The sequence below is a fragment of the Culex quinquefasciatus genome, chromosome 3 (genome assembly GCF_015732765.1).
Source record: "Culex quinquefasciatus strain JHB chromosome 3, VPISU_Cqui_1.0_pri_paternal, whole genome shotgun sequence".
NCBI lineage: Eukaryota > Metazoa > Arthropoda > Insecta > Diptera > Culicidae > Culex > Culex quinquefasciatus.
The window spans coordinates 171838808-171859411 of record NC_051863.1 but is presented as its reverse complement, the minus strand read 5'-3'; the positions used below and the strand labels follow the sequence as shown (position 1 = coordinate 171859411).

The window sequence follows — 20604 nt, the reverse complement described above, 5'->3', positions numbered from 1 at the left end:
TTATGTGTGCCCTACTGCTTGGTGGTGATCGTGAGACGTTCCTCGTTTGTTTTGTGGGGAAAGTTTAAGATGAATGTAGAACAAATCTGCTACTGTAGACTAATGTTGATTGAGTAAGAAATTGAAAACTGGAAACGCAAACATTCTACAAGATTCTACTACTACTATTGTGTCTACGAGTTTACAAAGTTTGTTTATTCAACTTTACACAAAACAACAAGACAGAAATAAAAGTAGCGTCAATACTATGTCCGGCATATGAGGTGGTTTGAGAAGATACTCACTTTCAACAATCATCTGAGCATCGACCTGGGCCTGTCCAGCAGCGTTGGCGGCAACCAGCGTGTAAGTGCCAGAATCCTCGCCGCGGACATCAAGGATATCCATGGCGACGTATCCGAAGTCGTGATAGGTCTGAATGCGATTGGCAGTCATCACTGGGCGTCCATTGTGGTACCACTCGACGCGCATGGTCAAATCGGACTGTGGTTCAAGGCGTGCCTCAAAGTGAGCACGCTGTCCCTCAACGATCTTGTTGGTTGCCTTCAACGGTCCCAGGAAACGTGGCTGCGTAGAAACAACCTGCTGTTCCTCCTGAGTAGTACGCGAGTATCTTGAAGAGTCTTCCAAGTACTGAATCTTCTCCATGCCCATGTGGCTAGTCTGGGAGTCAACGATAATGTCCTGGCGGGACACCACCGTCAGCTTGCCAGTGATGTGAGCCTCTCCAAGCGAGTTGTAGGCACGGCAAGTGTAGTGACCGACATCGTGGACGGTAACCTGCTTGATGGTTAGAGCAACGTATCCAAAGTTGCAGAAGGTTGTAATACGCGAGCTAGCTTCGATCGGATGACCGTCCTTCAACCACTCTACACGTAGAGTTGCATCGCTGACTGGTTCTAAACGACCCTCGAAGTGGGCAAATCCTCCTTCGCGGACGTTCAGCTGGTCAGCAATTGGGGTCTTGAACTCGGGGCGCTGAGTGCTCTCCGGAGTTTCTTCGTAGAATTTCTGGTTCTGATACTTTTGGTATTGCTCCAACTGCTGAACCTGTTGAATGTAGTTCTGCTGCTCAGCGATGCCCAAATCTCCTGTAACTGGAGCCTTGCTAATGACCGCAATCGTAGAAGTGCTGATCGCTTCGCCGATGCGATTCACGGCACGCACGGTATATGTACCGGAATCTTCTGATCTTAGATGCATGATGTTCAGTGAAACATAGCCGAAATTGAAGATCGCGGTAATGCGGGAGCTGGCCGTGATTGGGCGACCGTCCTTGTACCACTCCACTCTCATTGTTGGATCGCTCACTGGGGTAATCTGAGCCTCAAAATGAGCGTTTCGTCCTTCCTCCAGCTGTCCCAGATCTTGCAATGGGCGGTTGAACGCTGGCTTCTGGTTGACCACCTCTTCGATACTCTCGGTGCGGGCGTACTTGGAGTAGTCCTCGAGGTTCTGGATGTGCTCCAGCGTGGACGGATGCTGGGTCTGCTGTTCGATTGGCGGCTTGGGTTGCACGCTGAGCATAGCACGCGATTCGGCAACTCCGGTTGAGCTGGACACGCGGCACGTGTACTCGCCGCTGTCCTCCAGCACGATGCTGAGCAAGTCCAGCGCGACAAAGCCAAACTGGAACGTGGTGTTGGCGCGGGAACCTACGGAAGAATTGATCAATTTGTAACCTCGATTGTTGACTCAGGGGATGTTTTTGTACTCACTTGCTTGAATCAAGTTTCCGTTCAGGAACCACTGGACGTGCATCGTCGGATCGGAGACCGGTTCGATGCGGGCCTCGAAGTGGACCTTACCGCCCTCGACCTGGGCAACATCGTTCAACGGGATGGTAAACTTGGGCGGTGGATACACGCGGTCCTCCTCCTTCGGTGGCATATGCGGAGCGGCACGTTCAACGTGGCGCAGGTAGATGACCTCCGGTTCCGGAGCGGGTCTAAAAGACAAATGATGGGGGTTGATTTGGTTTGTTGTGTAATGGGTGCAATTGTTTTGGTGGGGTCTTACTCTGGTTGAATAACCTTCGATGGACGCGGTAGATTGAGGCGACGCTGTTCCGGAGCTGGTCCCTTCGGAGTTTCGACGAAGAGACGAGCCCGGGTAGCGGTGGTACCGGCAACGTTTTGCGCGGTACACTGATACCAAGCGGCGTCCGACGTCTTAGCTCGTGGGATATCAACGGTGGTGGAGCCAGTGTCGTCCCACAGGATTTGCACGTCCGGACCAGCCTGCAGCGGGACACCGTCCTTCTGCCAGGTGATGCGCGGAATCGGAGTACCGATGGCACGTGCAAACAGACGCACTGGCTCACCCTCCTTCACGTTGACAGTGGTGAAGCGTTCGATGAACTTGGGTGCAACGACCTGTTCGCGTTCGCAAACGACTAGTTTGGCTTGGGCAGCAATCTCTCCGCTCTTGTTACGAGCAACGCAGGTTACGATGCCGTGATCTAAGCGGTTGGTACTGGTAATCATCAGCGAGTGGTTACCGGATTCGTTGACCAGAATCTTATGCGTGGCATCATCGGTGACAAGTTTTCCGTTGATGTACCAGGCGACTTCCGGGTACGGACGACCGGTGACACGGCAGTCAAAGCGAGCCATTTTTCCCTCGGTAGTTTCCTGGTCCTGAATCAAGGTGACGAATGCCGGAGTCAAAGCTTTGGTAGTTTCGGTAGATTCGATAAACTCTTGAGTTGATCTTTCCACGTTGGCTTGTTCCTGAGCCGCTTCGATGGCAAGGATGGCCGATGAAACCTGGCATCCTTGTGGGTTCTCGGCCAGCAGAGTGTAGTGGCCAGAGTCCTTTGCGTTGGCGTTGATGATGCGAAGTGTGGCCTGTTGGTTCGAGTAGCTGATGTCGTGTTTGTCCATGGACGGGATGATACGTTGACCGTCCTTGAACCAGCTCAGTCTTGGCCGCGGGTTGGCGCTAACTCTGGTGCTGAAAACAGCATCGGAGCCTTCGACTAGCTTCGAGTTTCTTGGTTTCTGACTGATTTGCGGCGCTGCCGGTGGGCCAAGAGCACGGTCCAGAGTGGTGATAAGTTGAGCGTCAGTTTCTCCGCCGTAGCGGCGAGTAATCGATTCGCGGAACGAGACTTCCCGCAGCAGCCGATACTCGAAGGTATCGACCTTGAATTCTTCCTCCATGTGTGTGAAGCCATTGCTGAACTGCTGCTGGGTGGTGGTCTGCTTCTGCTGGATCACCTGTTGCTGCTGTTCACGCTTGACCTGTTGGAACTGCGGCGCAGGCATACCTTCCGGCTGGATAAAGACCGAGCAGATCGCTTCGCCGACGGCGTTTCTCGCTTTGCAGGTGTACTCTCCCTCATCGCCCGGGCCAATCTGGTTGATCAGCAACGACACGAGGCCGGAGCTAGGGTTGTAGCTGAGTTTGTGCTTCGCGGACTCGAGAAGTGGTGCGCCTTTCCGAGTCCAGGAAACCTCAGGCTTCGGGTTACCCTTGAGTTTACCCTCAAACAGAGCATTGCCACCCTGAGCGAAGCGGGAGTTCTTGAAGATCTGCTCAAACACCGGTGGCGAAGCATCGGCCGGAATGCCCGGCGACTGGACCAGATAGCTTGGTGCTTGCTGCTGCTGGTACAGCTGCGCGGACGGTGTCTGTGGGGCCGACGTAATCATCGCCGGTGTCTGCTGCTGCTGAATGATGGCGCCATGCTGTTGTTGCACTGTTGAAGAGAGCAGAAAAGAGGACATCAATCAGTCAGTGTTCGAGTTCTATTTTGGGACGCTCAGCTGTGTGAGAGCTGTGCGCGCACTCGTTTCATAAGAGCCATGTGCGCAAGTGCGTGGTCTACGTCATCGAGAGACTACCCCCGGGGTTGGCGGCCGCCATCTTGAACAGGTAGTACCTTGGTCTGCATTGACAGACCGTGAGATGTGAATGATGTTTTGAGTAGTTATAGGCTTTCATAACAATGGGTTCAGCGGACGTGACACCGCTGTGTGAGACACGTTTTTGGCATCTCAACAAACTCGTGCGATGAGCGCGGAATGTACGCGATTTCTCAAGTTCAATGGTACCTGTCTAAGGACCGGATTAATGGCTTGTTTACCTGTCCCTACCAGACTGTTAGACGTGAGGCGTTTGTTTATGTTTACGTTGTTAGAGGGTTATTTTTAGATCTTATTTACAAAATAATGGGTCAAGGTCATCTGAAATAACGTAGATTTTTATTGAATTTAAAAAAAATAATAGTTTTGTGATTTTGCGATACCAATACTTCTCAATAGATATTTTTTCTTTGCGCTTTTCACCCGGGACATCGGAGCTATTCTTGTCTGCTCTCGACACGACTTTGCTTCGCAGCTGTTGGACATTTATATTCATTCAAAAAGTTACATTTTTGCGAATAACTTGGGGTTTTACAACTTGCAAATCGTAAAAATACGTTTCTCCTACTCTTGAAATGTTCTAGATTGTACTTTGAGCAATTACGGCTCCGTCGGTCGGTAGGTTTAAATTTAGTAAATCGCACAGATTTGAAGGCGGGCGTTTTTTGTTACAAATTTACCCGAAAAACATAGCATTTGTTCAGTGTGACATGTGTTTGCGTGTATAATTTTGGGGGGTGTTGCGTAACATCAGTCGTTCGCAATCATCTGAGCTGAGACGCTACTCGGCACTATTACGCCAGTGCTTTTCTGGCTATTTCTGGCATGCGCGAGTGTGGTTAAATGGGTTATTTTGTTATTTGGCGGATGTCGAAAGAAGAGTTTCCTCGTTCGGTTTCTTCGCTGCTTGATATCGTGTGCAGATGCGTTTGGGGGAAAGTATTGTCTTTTTGAAACTAGTTTAGTTTTCTGATAAAGTTGTTTTAACTTTGATAAGGAATAAACCGATTGTCTTCACACTTAGTTTGTTGACCTTTTCTCATCTCTTATACATAACAGTTTGCTAAAAAAAACAATCAATCAAATGAACTTTTACACAAAGTTAAAGGGCTACATTTTTAATGCATGCATCAAAATCGTGTTGTGGAATTATAATTTTAAGTGTTTTTTAATGTTTACTCAACTATTCAGCTTTATTATACAACTTTTTACTCAAAATTTCTGATTAATAACATAACATTCTAGCTTAAACACTTAAAACAGATGTCTACCAACTGTTTCCACCGCAATCGGGCGTCGAAAGGGAAGTGCAGCCAGCAAACCAAAACAATCCATCCCATTGGCACCGTTAGTGGGTCTACTTTTACGTTCCGTACGCTAGACTTTAGCGGACCCACTGACTCAGAACTAGTCTCCCCTCACTATTGGCGGGAAAGCCGTGAAGTATAGGCAAATCCTCCTCGACCACACCTGCAGCAGCAAGTCTGGAGGAAAAAGCAATCCGACTGCTGCTGAAACCCCGTTCACACGACACGAGCTTAATCGAAAAATTTATGCTTCACGTGCGCCCATAATAAGCCAAAAGCTTCGCTGGGACGGCGTTGGAAGGTAATTTGAATTATGTTGGGCATGCAAAACCTGCAACAGGTGGTTTATGATTTTAATATCTTCAAAGTTGAGTCCAACCAGGGGAAAATTCAGAATTTGTTTATTTTCTCATGTTAAAACATAGGTTGTAAAATTTATATTCAAATGTGAACACCGTTGAATTTTCAGAATTGATCTTCCTATATGAATATTCATGTTTCGCAAAGAAAACCCCACTCTCAAGCGGAACCCACATGTGGAATTACAGACGGAATGGGCAGAATAAACACATGATGGCACGTGATGGCAAGCAGTCAGGCAGAGGCAACACGGATTTGCATCGCGCCAGACGGTGGAAGATGGAAATGGGCTTTTGATCAAAATGATTAGATAAGTCAATGCAGCAGCTAGGCAGCGGCAGATCGACGGATCAGCGAATAATAATAATTGATCGATCGAGCCTGATGGATGGATGGTTTCGATAGAAAGGAACGTGGACGTTTTGAGTTATTGTGGTTTGGCGTTGTGAAAGTGGGCTTAGGGTAACTCATGAATTTTTGTTTGTATCGTGAATAGTGAATGTACTAAAATACATACACAAAAAAAATGCAGGAATAAATAAAAGTAAACTCAAGGAAATTTTAAAATTTTTCTACCAAAAAACAATTAAAAAAAATTAGTTGCCCTTCAAAAAAATCCTCACAATTATCGAGCAAAATAAAAATCTTCAATAATTAAAACAAGATTACTTTTAAAAAATTGGTAATTCTTTGCCAACTCACACGAAATCGAAAAAAGTTGCCCCGACCCCTTTTCGATTTTCGTGAAGCTTTGCTCTATGGGTAATTTTGGTCCCTGATCACGAATCGGAGGTCCAGAGGTTTTAATCCTTAAATCCCATTCGTGTGCTTTCGATAGATTTTTTTATTTGAAAAGTTCAGCTAATTTTGAATAAGAATTACCATTTGGACGATTGTTGTGACTTGTGCATTGCTAGAATCAGAATTTTTTTTTTATAAGAAAATGTTTTCGTGATGAGCGGCAGTATCTGATTGTTTTTTTTATTTTAGAAAAAATCCCCATGTAGGGGAAATTTTTCTAAACGGCAGGTTAAGCACTCGCTCCTAACTCCGTCCAATATGCACGTTTGAGTTTCAGGGGTTAAAACTTCAGAAAACTGGTCAAAAATGATCAAAATTATCACTTTTTCAAAATACTTTTTTGTAAAATTCTGATATCTCGTGAGTGATAACTTGAACAACCTTTTAGAAGTAAGAAATAACCCTGCAAAGTTACAAAAATACGTAGTTTTAAAATGAAAATTTGTGTTCTAAATGAAAAAACGATCTCATAAAATGACATGCCTCACGATTTTTGACAGCTGAGTAACAAAAAATGGCAGTGGTTTTAATTTTTTTTATGAAAATATGTTTTTTTCGTAATTTTGAGTACGCCATCAAATCGGGCGTCCAATTTTTCACAAACGTCCCTTTGACACCAATTTCTATCTCTTTACGGTTTCTAGCTACAAACCACTGAAAAACGTGTCTTAGTAAAAATACAGAAAAAATAAAAGGGGGGTGTACCACTCCACCGTCACGAGAGATCGAAAAATTGATTTTTCGGATTTATGATCAAGAACCCAAATTACCCCTTAGAGCGAAATTCGAAGAGGGCTCGGGGCAACTGCTGTATGAGTTGGCGCAAATTTATCCAAAAATTAAAGAAACATGTTTCAAAATTTTACGTAAATGATTCGTTTTGATTTTGTTTTGTTTCACAAAGAAGAGGAGATATTGAATTAATTAATTTGTAACTAGGGTAATAATCCCTACTTTGGAGTTACTGTGCAAAGCTCTCATTCTTTCAGGTCTGTTCTTAAGAAAAGATTGACCAAAACTTGCCACTAGCGGCTGATTTTTTAGCTTGTGCCATGCACTATACTGTAGACCAGTGGTCCTCAGCCAGCTGAACCTAGCATGACTTTTTCAATAGTTTTGATTCTTTTTTGTTTCATTTTCCAATAATAATAAAAATACTTCCTGAACACAGTTAATGCACAAGAGTGGTTGAACTGAAACAAATATTTTTTTAATTGGCTTGTCAACGGATATCGTGTTTTGTGGTATTATTTATAATTTAAATATGATTCAGTTACTACTTTTTCGTGCATCTCTATAATTTTTTTTAATTCAATTGCACAAGGAGTTCTTTATGAGAATTAATTCAAATCGTTAGTGTAACAGACATTAGACATTGAACAATGTCTAATTTAAGAGCCGGTAAATTAAGTTTTTGATCTGCAAATATCTAGAAAACTATTTTAATGGTTACTCTTGTTTTCTATTAACTTATTTTGTAAAAACTATGTGCAGGAAAAATAATTAAAAAATTGTCCGACTTTTTTTTTAATTTGTCGAAATAGAATGTTTAAGTTGTTCCTGAATGATCAACGATGTGTTAACTTAACCACTATCATCGATTTCACTCTTTGTTAGAAATTTTTAGCACAGTTTATATCGGTAATGGCCAAATTAACCCACAAAAGCCACAATTAATTTTCGGAAAATTCGTTGACTTACTCGCATAAAAAAAACACGAGACTTTCAAACAGTCACAGTTCGTCAAATCCCGCAAAGTTTGCCCTCCCTTTTTTGCACAAAACAAAAGAAAGTTGTATAATAATTTGACCGAGAGAGTCGTTTGCCATCGCTCGCTCGCGGATTGAAAGCTGACAAACGATTGAAATGTTGATTACAATTTTATTGACTGACTTGCGACTTTGAGCGGAGCCTCGCCGAGTTCCACTTTTCGCTTGTCTTTTCCTAATAGCTTTTATTTTCTGCGCCTCTTAACCACTGTATCGTGCTTTAAACCAGCGCCAGTGAATGACTCTATTATCGCCGGTGGTAATTAAATTATTAGCATCATCAATACACATGAGAAACGCACTTTTGCTCTGCCATTTGAGCAGTCACACTCGGTTGCCGGGCAGTGCAGTAAAAAGTTATTTTTGCGTGAAAAAATTAAAATTGTGTTTAGTGCAATTAGGTTTTTAGGTACACAAATTTATTGTATTTTAAAACGGTTATTTATTTTCTGAATTCTGAAACATACTTAAAAATCCAATTTAAAGTTTTTATTTTTCCAGTGATAATTTTCCCATCACTGCCTCACAATGAACGATAAAAGGGAAATTGCACAGCAAGATTCACCCACTTTTCCCGTCCACATCAAACTAGTGATATATTTCTTGGTCATAATCTGACGGCTTAACGTCGGTTTCACCTTAATCCAGTACGGCTTCGCGCTTCAGAAGGTGGGCACTCCAAGGGGTATCATTGCACAAATATGCGTCTCGCAGGGATTCACACAGCAGAGTGCCCCCTCGAGGGGGAGAAATTGGCCAAACATTGGCCAGTGCTGACGTACGGAAGCGGAAAATTTATGCAAATAGCAAAGAAAGATGGTTGGCTCATGGTCATCGAGGAGAAGGTACGCGGTTCGCTTGGGAATGCTCTCCGTTGTGGGTTGAAGTGTTTGGTAAACTTGCCAATCATTTGGTCTAAAGCATGCATGTTTTGATAAAAGTGTTTAATAAGCACACTGAACACTGATCAAATTTAACTTTTTGAAATGGGTTTACATCAAATAAAAAAAATATATCTTGTTTAAATATAACTCCTTACTTTTTGCAAACAAATAAACACCGACAACTCAAAATGAAAAATTTCAATTTTCAATCTGCGATATCTCGAGAAACTCAAATTGTAGAAGCTTGAACCAGGATTAGTTTTAATGAAAAAGGACGTAGAGGACTTACGCAGTTCTTTTTAAAATGCAAAAACATGTTTCCAGTTTAAATAGCACCTTCACTAATAGCTATTTACTTAGAATAGAAAAATTGAACATATGTCTGTCTGTGTGTATGGGTGGCAAAAAGTTTATAGTTTTGATGATTTTTTCCTAATCTTTTTAATTAAAACCAATATGAAGAACTGACTGTAATCTCGGTTTCTCTGGAAAATTTTCCATGAAATTAGATGAAGTTATATCGTTTTTGATGTTATTTTGAAACAATAATTATAAAATAAATTACAGGATTCAAGCTAAACTTTGAAAATGTTAAAAGAAAATGTATCGTAAACGGGTTTGACATTGATAGGATTTCAATTTATTTTTCAAATATTATTCAAATGGTAAGTCTTGTCTCAAGATTTATATTTTTAAAACATGTACTGGGGTAGGCCACACTATGTCCATGTACGTTAGGTTAGTAACACTTCCCTCCCTTTCAGCACTGAATCAGCACACGTTTAGAAAAGTAATACTTTTCAGCACAGTCCAGACTCGATTATTCGAAGCCTCGATTATCCGAAGTTCGATTATCCGAAGGTTTGTGTAGAACTTCGGTAATCAAATCATGAACAAAAATTTGTTTTTAATTTCTTGATTTTAAGATCAAATTCGAGTTCTACAACCTAATTTTAGTCAAACTTGAATAGTTTATTGCCTATAAAAATAAAAAATGCGTAAAAAATCTAAATCACTTTAGAGTAGCTTAGGGGTCAAGCTCGACAATCATGAATAAGACAACGAAAAAGAGTGTTTTTTTGTATTCGAAGTAAATTTTTGCCAAGGTCTTCGGAGTATCCAGTCTGGACTGTATTGTTTTGATTTAAACGGTTTATTGGCTAAATACATAGACATTTGACTCATAATTCCATTCAAATTGTGTTTTTCGGAATTGCAAATCATGTTTTATGGAACTCGTTGCAAAACTTGATTTTTTCAGCATTCGTCGTATTTATCCAATTTGGTGAAATTCGTTGGATAATTGTACGACTCGGGATGAAGAAATCTTCTCTTTTTGCACCTTGTTGCATACACTACTATTTTCTCTTAACAAGTGCTGAAAAGTCCTTCTTTTCAGATTCGATTTCAGTGCTAAAAAGTAGAACTTTTCAGCATTTGTTTTGAAAAATTTTACTTTTCAATTCTGTTATTTTTGGTAGAGAAAAGTAAGTAGTTCTAAGACGGAATTGCAAAAATATATTTTTCAATAGGTTTGATCAAAATTCGTTAGATATTGATTATTTTTTTTATTTAATAATATAATTTTTGGATGCCACCAAAATCAATTTCATAGCAAAATTGAAAAAAAACTCAATTTAGTTAAAAAACTTGTTCTACTTAAAATGCGTATAAATCTGATAACATTTTTGAATTCTGTTTCAATAACACTTTAAACTAGTAACATAAAAACTAATTTAAATTGTTTTCAGTGTGATGTGATCCACAGAAGCCGATAATGCAGTTAGTTTTCCGATTTGAATTCATTTTTATGGATAGAAACAAGTCACTTTGAGAGTATTGAAATAGTCATATTTATCTCTGTTTTCATAACTATAGTTAACTAACTTTCAAACCTCTTCAAAATTCGTTGAAACCAGCTACTTTAAACATTACCATACCATTCCGTTTGAAATTAATTCATATTTTTCATTTTGCTAACATATCTACAACCCATCAATGTCACCCCGGCTATTAATGTCACCCTGGTTTAAGGTATCACAATATGCTTCATTCATTATTATATTTATGGTATTACCAACAGTTGGAAAAAAATCAATTAATTTAAAAAATGTATTTTATTTCCTAAAGTTTATTGTATTTTTATGATCCTTGTTTCCAGCGATGGAATAATCATCATCAAAAGAAAATCATTGGGCGTTCATCAAGAGAAAAAATCCAAAGGGAGCATGCCTCTCCTCTCTCGCGCACGAAAGATCGATAAAAGGATTCTAAAAAAATCAACACCTTGATTATTCAGCGGAACATCTTTTTCACTACTACACTTGCAGGTGAAACGTCACACGTTGAAAAATGACCTGCCACATTTTGTAGATGGGCAATGTGTGAAAACAAATCGAAATAAATAATTCTAAGTTGTGCTGACAAGGAAATCCACAAAAAAATCATCAGCAGATTGATTTTCTTGGAGAATTTCCGGAGCGATTTTCTTTTGCGTGATTTGCCTCCTCTCTCTTTCGCAGGTGAATAAAGTTCGCAAGCGAAAATGATTTGTTTGCGATTATCCCATCCCTTCTTGTTTCCAAAATTCCACATTTACTAAAAATTTTAAAGTGCACTATTTGTGTACAAAAGAGTTTCACTTTATATCTACAATAGTTTTTTTTACACTTGAATTTTCGAAGAGACATAAACTAAAAATAAAAAAATAGACCTAACAATTGTTTAAAAAAATACTAATAGTCTTAAAGGAGAAAAACTCATTTAGACGTTTATTAATTTTACTTCCGATTGAAAAAAAACAAAACTTTTTTATTGGAAAAAAGGCAAAAAATTCACATAAATTACAATTTCTAACTTTGAATATCTATCCAAAAAAGTTTCACTTTATATTCACAAAAGTTTTTTTAACTTGAATTTTCGGAAGGTCATAAACTAAAAATAAAAAAATAGATCTAACAATTGTTAAAAAAAAAAAACTACTGGTCCTAAAAGTCTTAAAGGAAAAAAAAAACTTATTTGGACGTTTATAAATTTTACTTCCGTTTAAAAAAAAAAGCCAAAAAAATCACAGAAATTGAAATTTCTAACTTTGAATATCGATCCAAATAGAAAAAAAAAAACTTTGAAAAATATTTGCAATAGCCTCATCAATAAAAAAAAGTAATTGTCGATTGCGATTTTGATTTTGCATCTTTGCATCAAATATAATTTTTCCATAAAAAAATTCTTCTGATACCAGATTCCGCACTATCCTAAACTCTAACGCAAAGATGCCTTATTTTGGGAATTTAACTTTTTGTGTTTTATTCATGTTATCGTTCAGTAAACAAATTTGTTTTGCAAATTCAATCAATTATTTCTGCACATTTTTTGCAATGTTAAGTATTCCCAGCACCGCCAACAGTTCTTTCGCCAACTACACGCCATACAGCGATCAGTGAAAGGTACCGACTTGGCCGGCAGTGTGATGACCTCGTACTGGGAACCCCTTCAGTTGATGGATGGTTTGCCTTTGGCCGCACTTCTTTAGAGCCGGTAATGATAGGCAGCAGAGTGCGCTATCGGCTAATGAGCCGCTGATTAGAAAAGCAAAGCGTTGCGGATGAATCGATCCATCTGGGAAATACACACCATCAGGGAAAATTAATTTTCCGAAACTAATAAGTAGGCTCTGCCGCTGCCCGTGCCCAGGACCCGTTGCGCAGCAGGCGATGAAATTTAATGAAATCGAAACCCCGCGCGCGTTTCGTTCGTAACGTAACGTAACACTCATGGGCTCCTTCGATTTTCGCACCGGGTCGAAGTACGGTTAATGAGGCCTGGGCTAGGTTCCGGACACGCACCCGGAAAATTGGCCCAAGAGCAATCAAGTGATGGGACTTCAAGTCTCACCGCCGTTGAACTTGACCACCAACCGAATGCAACGCAGCGGACACCATATTGGGCCGTAATGCACCTGTCAATTATCCGCGCGAGAGTTGTCTCGTACTTTTCCCATGGCACCTCGGCGGGCTTATCCGGCGCAAGGCTTCCGATTTTCTAACCTCAACTTTTGCAGTCACGTTCCCAGCGATGTGAACCAGTTCGTTCGGCAGCAACAGCTGACGACGACGACCTGCTGCGGTCTGAATTCATAATTCTGCGGGAGGTCGCACTTGCAGTAGATTATAGCACTCAGTAGTCCATTTATGGTAACTTGACAGTCGTAGTCGGCGGCGGTCAGCTTGTTAAAGCCAGCGGGGGGCTCCTTCCGAATTGAGCGTTTTGTTGTCTCAAATCGATCGGTTGGTAATTATCACCTGATAGAAATGGGTTATTATGCAAAATCGAGCAAACGAGATATTGAAAGGTGTGCGAAGGTTGCACCGAGTTGGAGGCACCTACTATTTCGCTTGATTGATTTGCCATAAAAAGGTTTCCGTATTAGGGCAAGCCACCTTGACTTTGCGTTTTATCTTTTGCAGCTAATGATTGGGAATTTATAAGCTTTTCAATTTTGATTTTCAACCATTATTTGTATGAAATTTAGGATTTTCAGCAATTTATAAATTTGCACCGAATGACCGAATAATTGCCCTCTCATCCAAAAAGTTCACACCCGTCAAAGAGCGCGTCCAATTAATCACAGAGGCGTCAATCATTCGAGGAATTCAGATTGATCACCCTCCATTATGGCACATCAGCTCCGCGATGCATCCGCACACGAGAATCAAGCCGTATACCTAATTGGACCAATTAGTTGCGCAATTCGGCTCGATTCGGCTTATCGTTATGGTCAACATTATGCTGCCATTACTCCCACTTGCAATTACGAACACACAAACACGTTTCCTTTCCGATGGTATGACGCCTGCCATAATGGCGGCGGATCGGCGCTGTTAATTAATTTTTTATGGTCAATAATTGTGGCCGATTGCATTCGCACGGTCGTTTGCGGATCGACTCGGACTGGTTTGGGCTGTTCGGAGGAGGGTCATTACTGCAGCTGGCGGAGGTTTAGACCATGTATGGTAAATTTGACGGGTCGTGGCGTGGAGGCCAAGAATGGGATAATGTGGCAGATCGAAACGTCAAAATTGGAGATTAGCTGCTTGTGGTTATGTTATTTATTATGAAGGGATAGAATGTTTTAAAAATATTTTGAAACTATTTTGCAACGCATGTGTTCCGGAAATTATTTTCATTCAAATTTTGAGAATTTGACCTCCAAAAATTATATTCAATCCATTAAGATTTCCTTTATATCTCATGACAAGGTTTTTTTTTCATAAAATTATTTTTATTAGGTCCTTTTCGGTACTGGGACTTGGTTAGGACCGAGTCGGCTTTTGTAATTACATTTGACTTAATAATTACAGAGGATCTTGTGTGTAAATGTTAGTGGGAGGGGAGCCGATCATGACAAGGTTGCTAGATCGCAGGCAGTACTGGAGGAAGTTTTCGTCAAAATTACTTCTGGTATTGTTTCTTTTTTTTGAAAATTAATTTGTTTTTTTTTTGTAGGGAAAAATTTACGCATACGCTGCACTGAAAATAAAATAAAACTGAGAGGTTCCGTGAACATTACATTTAGGTAGCGTTAACAGAAGGATTTATTTAAATTGTACAATACTTTGTCCATTTATTCCTTTTGTCAAGGCCATTGCAAATTTTATTTCAAATTTTAGTACCCATCGAAAAATTTCCAAAAAATCTAAAAAAATAACTGTCGCTGAAATTTTTTTTTAAACTTGTAAAATTCTAGATTTTTTTTGTTTGGTGCTATACACAAATCACAAATGTAAACATTGAGTGTATCCCGCTTACTCCTATGGGCATTGGCATAAGGTATGAAAGGGATACACTCAATGTTAATATTTGTTCATGGGACCTAATGAAAAAAAAAAGTCGTGAATTGATCGTCAAGTATAACGAATTATTTTTGTTTATTTTTTTTATCAAAAAACGTTTTTTGGACTCTTTGAAAGCTTTGAATTTGGGAACCTCAGATCGAAAAGGTCATACAAATTTTGGAAAATAATAGTTTATGCAACATGTTGCAAAAAGAAGATTTTTTCAGCACGAGTCGTACATTTATTCAACGATGTGTACAATTTTCAATAGTAGCATAATTGTAATAAGGTATAAAGCATTTTTGATACTTTTTGCTTAAAAATTTTAATAGGTGGGCTTAGAATTTTGTTTCTAGTTTTATTTTATTTGTTTGAATTTTCAATCGAAAAGTACATTGTCACCATTTCAACCTTTCAGGAATTCTCGATTAAATTTTCAAAAGGCCCTATCTGCATAGGAAACCCATGAGGGATAGGTTGTTTTGAAAATTTAATCTAGAATTCAGGTTTTTTTTTGCTTGTGTTATACTTTGTTTGATGAGATTTGGCTTTTCTAATAATCTAAATGATGGAATAATAGTTTTTACAACAAGTTGCAAAATATGGCTTTTTCAGCACGAATCGTACATTTATCCAACGAGGATCTGTCAAGTTGAATAAATATGACGTGTGCTGAAACGTTTTCAGCACTTGTATACTTTTCGATCCTGTTATTTTTGACAAGAAATTGTTGCAGTTGCAAAACGATGGTACATTGATCCGATATCTTTAAATTTATTGATTGGATTTTAAATGTCAAAATGTGAATCTTCGGTAAAATTTGTGTATCTCCTGAAAAAAAAAAATTTTTTTCGAAATGTTTCCCCTTAAAAAGGCAGACTCTCAACTTTGTATCGAGACTTTTTTTTTTTAAAGGTATGACGAATGCTGAACGACATTGTGAACATAATAAATGGATGAATGAAGTTTTGTAAATTGCTTATATAAAAATATAAACCTAGAACACTTTTTTTAATGATCTATGAGCCATAGGTTTCTTATATCGATAGGACCTTTTGAAAAAGTAAGCCAGCAAAAATCAAATCCTTTTTTTTTGGCAAAAAAATGGGATTTTCTCTGAAATATATTCTTTTTTCCCACACTAAATAATCAAACAAAGATCAAACAAGATTGTTTATAAAAAATATAGTTTTTTTTTCAATTGTTGTCTTGGAAACGGAAAACCAATTTATTTAGAAAATCTGGTGTAACTGACTAAAAACGATATGGGGTGTTTTTGATCTCTTACAACAATAATTTATCCTTATTATTTTTGACAATCAAGATAATAAAAACCTTAATTTACAAAAAAATGTTCGCAAGTGTTGCGTATTTTACTATTAGGCTAGTACAAATATTTTTAAAAGTTTTTGTATCCACCCCCTTCAAAATCGGTCCGAAAAATCAGGGGGAAACATAATTATTTTTTCAAAAAACTTCGAAATTTCAATGGAAATTCATGTTCAATCAGCTGAAATCAATTTAAAAAGCATTCCCCTGCGTTAAGAATCATTTTCAACATGTTTGGGTTTATTCAAAAATCTTGAGAATTTTATAAAATTTTCGATGTACAGCACCGCAATTTTTTTTTGTTATAATTTTAGTTTTCGTCAAATCTTACATTAAACTAGTGTTTGCAAAACAACTGAAATAGTGTAAAATGAATTTTAAAACACTTTTTCATTCAGTTGTTGAGATAATTTTTAATTTTTTGACCACATCCCTCCCCCCCCCCAAAAAGAGAGACAAAAACTAAGAAAAATATTTGCATCGGCCTTATTCGGAATTATTAAGCTTGGCAACATACATTAGGGAGCGTTCTTTTATTACGTAACGCAAAAAATCGGATTTTTAGACCCCCTCCCCCCCCCTCGTAACAAAATTTCCATACAAATTTTAAAAATTTTGTATGGAGCGTAACACAGCCACCGACGCCCCCTCCCCCCCAACTGCGTTACGTAATAAAAGAGCGCTCCCTTAGCATTCTGCGGTTCTGGGGAACGTCAGTCTGGCTACTGCGGCTAAGTGCAGTGAATAATTCATAATTTGAAGAAATTTTTAAACAGATTTCCTATACATGTTTATCTTTAGGGAATGCATTTTATTTAAATTATCCCTCTTCAAATCGGTCCAAAAAATCAGGGGGCAAAAAAATATTCAAAAAACTTCAAAATTTTAATGAAAATGCTTTTTTTATTATGCCCCTTCATATCGGTCCAAAAAATCAGGGGGCAAAAAAATATTCAAAAAACTTTAAAATATTAATGAAAATAGAAGTCCAATCATCTGAAAACAATTTCAAATGCATTTTCCATAAAAAATATTCAGAATTTTTGTGAAATTCCGTTGTGCAGTACTGCAAAAAGTTTTTGTATTTTTTTAATTTATTTTGACCCCCTCGACTTTGGCCAGAGTCGAGGGACATAAACTTCGAAAAATATTTGAAATGGCTTGAAAAAGAAAAGTAAGAACAAAAACCTTCTTCTAAAATGGTTTATCATTTTCCTACTCAAAACATTAGAATATTGCCTACCCAAGAAAAACCTAAATAAAAAATGTTTATTTGTTCAGAATTTTTGAGTTAAAATCAAACATATTTTGTTTATAATTCATCTTGTTTAGATGAATAAGTTATTTTTCAATGATGCTCTAAGATTTAAAGGGCAAACATATACTTATGTTTGGAAACTCTTGTCAAACTATAAATAAATGCAAACAAATGCAAAGCTGTCAAAACAACAAGTTTAAAAATGCTTCATCAACAAACTTATTTGCACGCCTCTAAGGTCACGCCGCAACACCTGCGTGCTCACATTCCCTCGTGAGCCGTGAGTCACCGAAAACCAAAACAATGCATCTCATAACTCATCGCCGGCTCACTCAAACGCCCCTCGCTCTTCCCTGCTCACCACTCCAGCACGCTCGCGAGCATGTGTTGGTGAACCCACGAAATTCTTCGCCCACGCACTTCCGAATTTTGCCGAAATTTCTCGAATTTCACCGAAAATTTCCCGACTTTTCCCGAACCCTGCGCGAGCTGCTCACTCGCTGCGCGAGCGCTCATTCCCTCACCGACCAGCGCTCGAAGCGGTCGCTGCGAGCACTCCTTTTTTTTCTTCTTCTTTTTCTGCGGTGACAATTTGTGGAGGGTGCGACGCGCGGTGGGTCATAAAAAATCGGGCCAAAGGAATTTCCTTCAGCTGCGAGAAGAAAAGTTGTGCGGTTTAAAAATAGCGCTCACTCACAGAATTTTCGAGCGCGGCTCGCGGGCACTATTTTTAGCGACGCAGCTCCGCGCAAGCTGGGTTCAAGCGCTCGCGTGAACTGCTCTTCTGGGTTTTTTTTTCTCGATTTTAGTGGGTTTTTGAGGGTTTTTCATGCACTTTTTAGATATTTTTCTTCGCACATTGTCACAGTCTCTTGGTTCCAGCCACGTGAGTCACTTTGTTCGCCATTTTGCACATGGTTTTGGGCGGTTTTACGGGAAAGTGGCGTAAGTCACACCCAGTTGACGCCCACGCACTTGCACGTTACGTAATCGAAATTTTCTTGATTTTGGGGCACTCTTCCGGTGAAACTGACCTCTTTGCTGGGTAACCTGACGGCTAACCGATTGCTGGCTGATCCTCTGCTGGGAGGAAAATTGCTGCTGCTGGGAAAACTCCTGGCTCATGAACTGCTGCGACGATTGCTGCTGAACCGAGGACGAAGTCGACGACTGTTGCATAACCATCGACTTTTGCTGCGACTGCTGCTGCTGCAGCTGGAACTGCTGATTAGGATTGGGTCGTTGCATCCTGCGCGGCTTTTCTTCCTCTTTTCCTGTGCGAGCTAATCCAGGTTGAAGCTGCTAGCTCTTTCGAGTTTTCACTGGCCTTTAAACTTTTTCTTAGGTGGCCTTTTTTTTAGCTTTATTAGCTCACACAATTGCACACACACAGTAGAAAGATTCAATTGGCTTTAAGCTTCTTTTTTTCTTCCGTTGAAACACTCAATAAATTAAATTCGATGAAACACTTTAAATTACGAAACTTAACAGAAAAGAAAAACTTCCTTAGGCTAATCCTCGTCGCTAATCCACGGTTAAGATTTTCGTTGTATCTTCCTGCTGCTGCCGCTACTGCTGGTGGTGCTGCTGCTTGACGAAAGTTATAAGTCCGCTGAATTACACTGACTGAAACTGATAATCCAAAAAGTGAGACTTTTTTCCTTTGATCTGGAACTGCGGAAATCGCCGAAAGTCCGGAGTGAAATCCGGAAGTTCACCGATATCCGCTTGATTTTCTTCACAGAAGTACACTAGTTTTCCCAAGTCACGAAATTTCACAAGTCCCGATGAAAATCAATGATTTTTTTTGTTTCCAAAAATTCCGAAATCTGTTGAGTTCCAGAATAATTTTCAGAAAGCATCGAAGATCAAAAAAAAATCTTTTCACAAATTCACTTTTTTCCCAAGTCCCTGTGAAAAAGTCACGAAAAAATCACAAGTCCCCGCGAAAATGTCACGAAAAAATCACAAGTCCCGACGAAAACCGCGCAAAAATCGACAAAGTCCCGGCGACGATCACCAAAATCCGCCTAAGTCCCGACGAAAATCGCGAGAATCCGACAAAGTCCCCCGCGGCGCACACCGAAAAATCGACAAAGTCCTTTTTTAAACGGCACTTGGGAAAATTTTCACCACCAGAATATATAAGAGCACACACCACTCTAAGTCTTGAGCTGCTGCTGGGTGCTTCAAGTCATCCCCGAGACGAATAACTTAAGACGTCGGTCGTGTTTGAAGAGCGAGCGAAGAGTGACACCACGGTGGAAAACTGTCCCGATCGATGGTCCTGGGTCGGTCGTCGCGGATTTTCCACGGCGCGCACACGATTCGTGTGACACGATCACGAAAATCTTGCGACTGTATGCGTGGGGCGAATTTTCCGACCGTGCCGAGACACGGTGCAGATCGCGACCCGTTGGAGGACCCCTCGCGCTAGAACCGGGTGGGCGCGGGAAATTCTTGGGAAAACACTCACTCACACTAAGACACTGCCAGAGTGTGTTTGTTATTGTTGGTGGCGGTGGCGATGATCGCGGCGGAAGAGTTCCGGCGATGTTGATCGCTTGACGGCGACTCGCGAAATAAAGTCTCGGGCGGGTGCGATTTTTCCGTGTCGGGCCTGCGGGCACGATCAGTGCGCGGCGACGACGACGACGACGGCTCTCGGCATGGATTCGTCTGCTGCAGGAGTTTGGCGGCAGAGTTGTGCTGAGGGGTGGTTCGTTGAGGGGTTTGGTTTGGTTGAGTTCATGTTGGGAAAAGTTCTTTGGTTTTGAAAATTGATTCGGAAAAAGTTTTGAAAATATATCTTTTTTTTTTTTTTTTCAAAGCTATTTGAAGCTTATTATTTTTTTCAATAAATATTTTTAAAAAAGCTGGTTATTGCAAGTACCACCCGAAATGTCAAAGTAATTGTTTTTTCAATAGAATCATTATAAATTTATTTATGGTTTTTTACCCACCCTTTTATTTTTTTCTCCAAAACTCGAAATAAAGATGTTTAGCCCGGCTCAAAATTCAAAATTCCCTGGCTGAAATATTGTCGCTCTGGCACTAAATCGAAACGAGCTATTTCCACTCTTGCCGCACTTTTTCTCTCCGCCTTTTTCTGTCAAGCTTAATTTGGTATTATTCGATCAGTGTGTAAGCCAAGTCTGTTGTGATTCCTCCATCTTGTTTTGATTGACGAAAA

The 20604-nt window shown here is 40.0% G+C and overlaps 1 protein-coding gene across 3 annotated transcripts in view; it reads right to left on the bottom strand.

Moving 5' to 3' along the window:
• The window catches only part of LOC6039276 (titin), a 56671-nt gene extending 36996 nt beyond the window's left edge, over positions 1-19675 (bottom strand). For all 3 annotated transcript variants that reach the window (XM_038258757.1, XM_038258758.1, XM_038258759.1), the window contains exons 1-5: positions 19570-19675; positions 18446-19043; positions 2020-3703; positions 1719-1948; positions 285-1655 (exon numbers count right to left, since the gene is read on the bottom strand). In XM_038258757.1, coding sequence (XP_038114685.1) covers positions 285-1655; positions 1719-1948; positions 2020-3703; positions 18446-18659 — 3499 coding nt within the window. In that variant the 5' untranslated portion in view covers positions 18660-19043; positions 19570-19675. The remainder of the gene's footprint in view (positions 1-284; positions 1656-1718; positions 1949-2019; positions 3704-18445; positions 19044-19569) is intronic.
• Between the last annotated feature and the right edge of the window lie 929 nt (positions 19676-20604).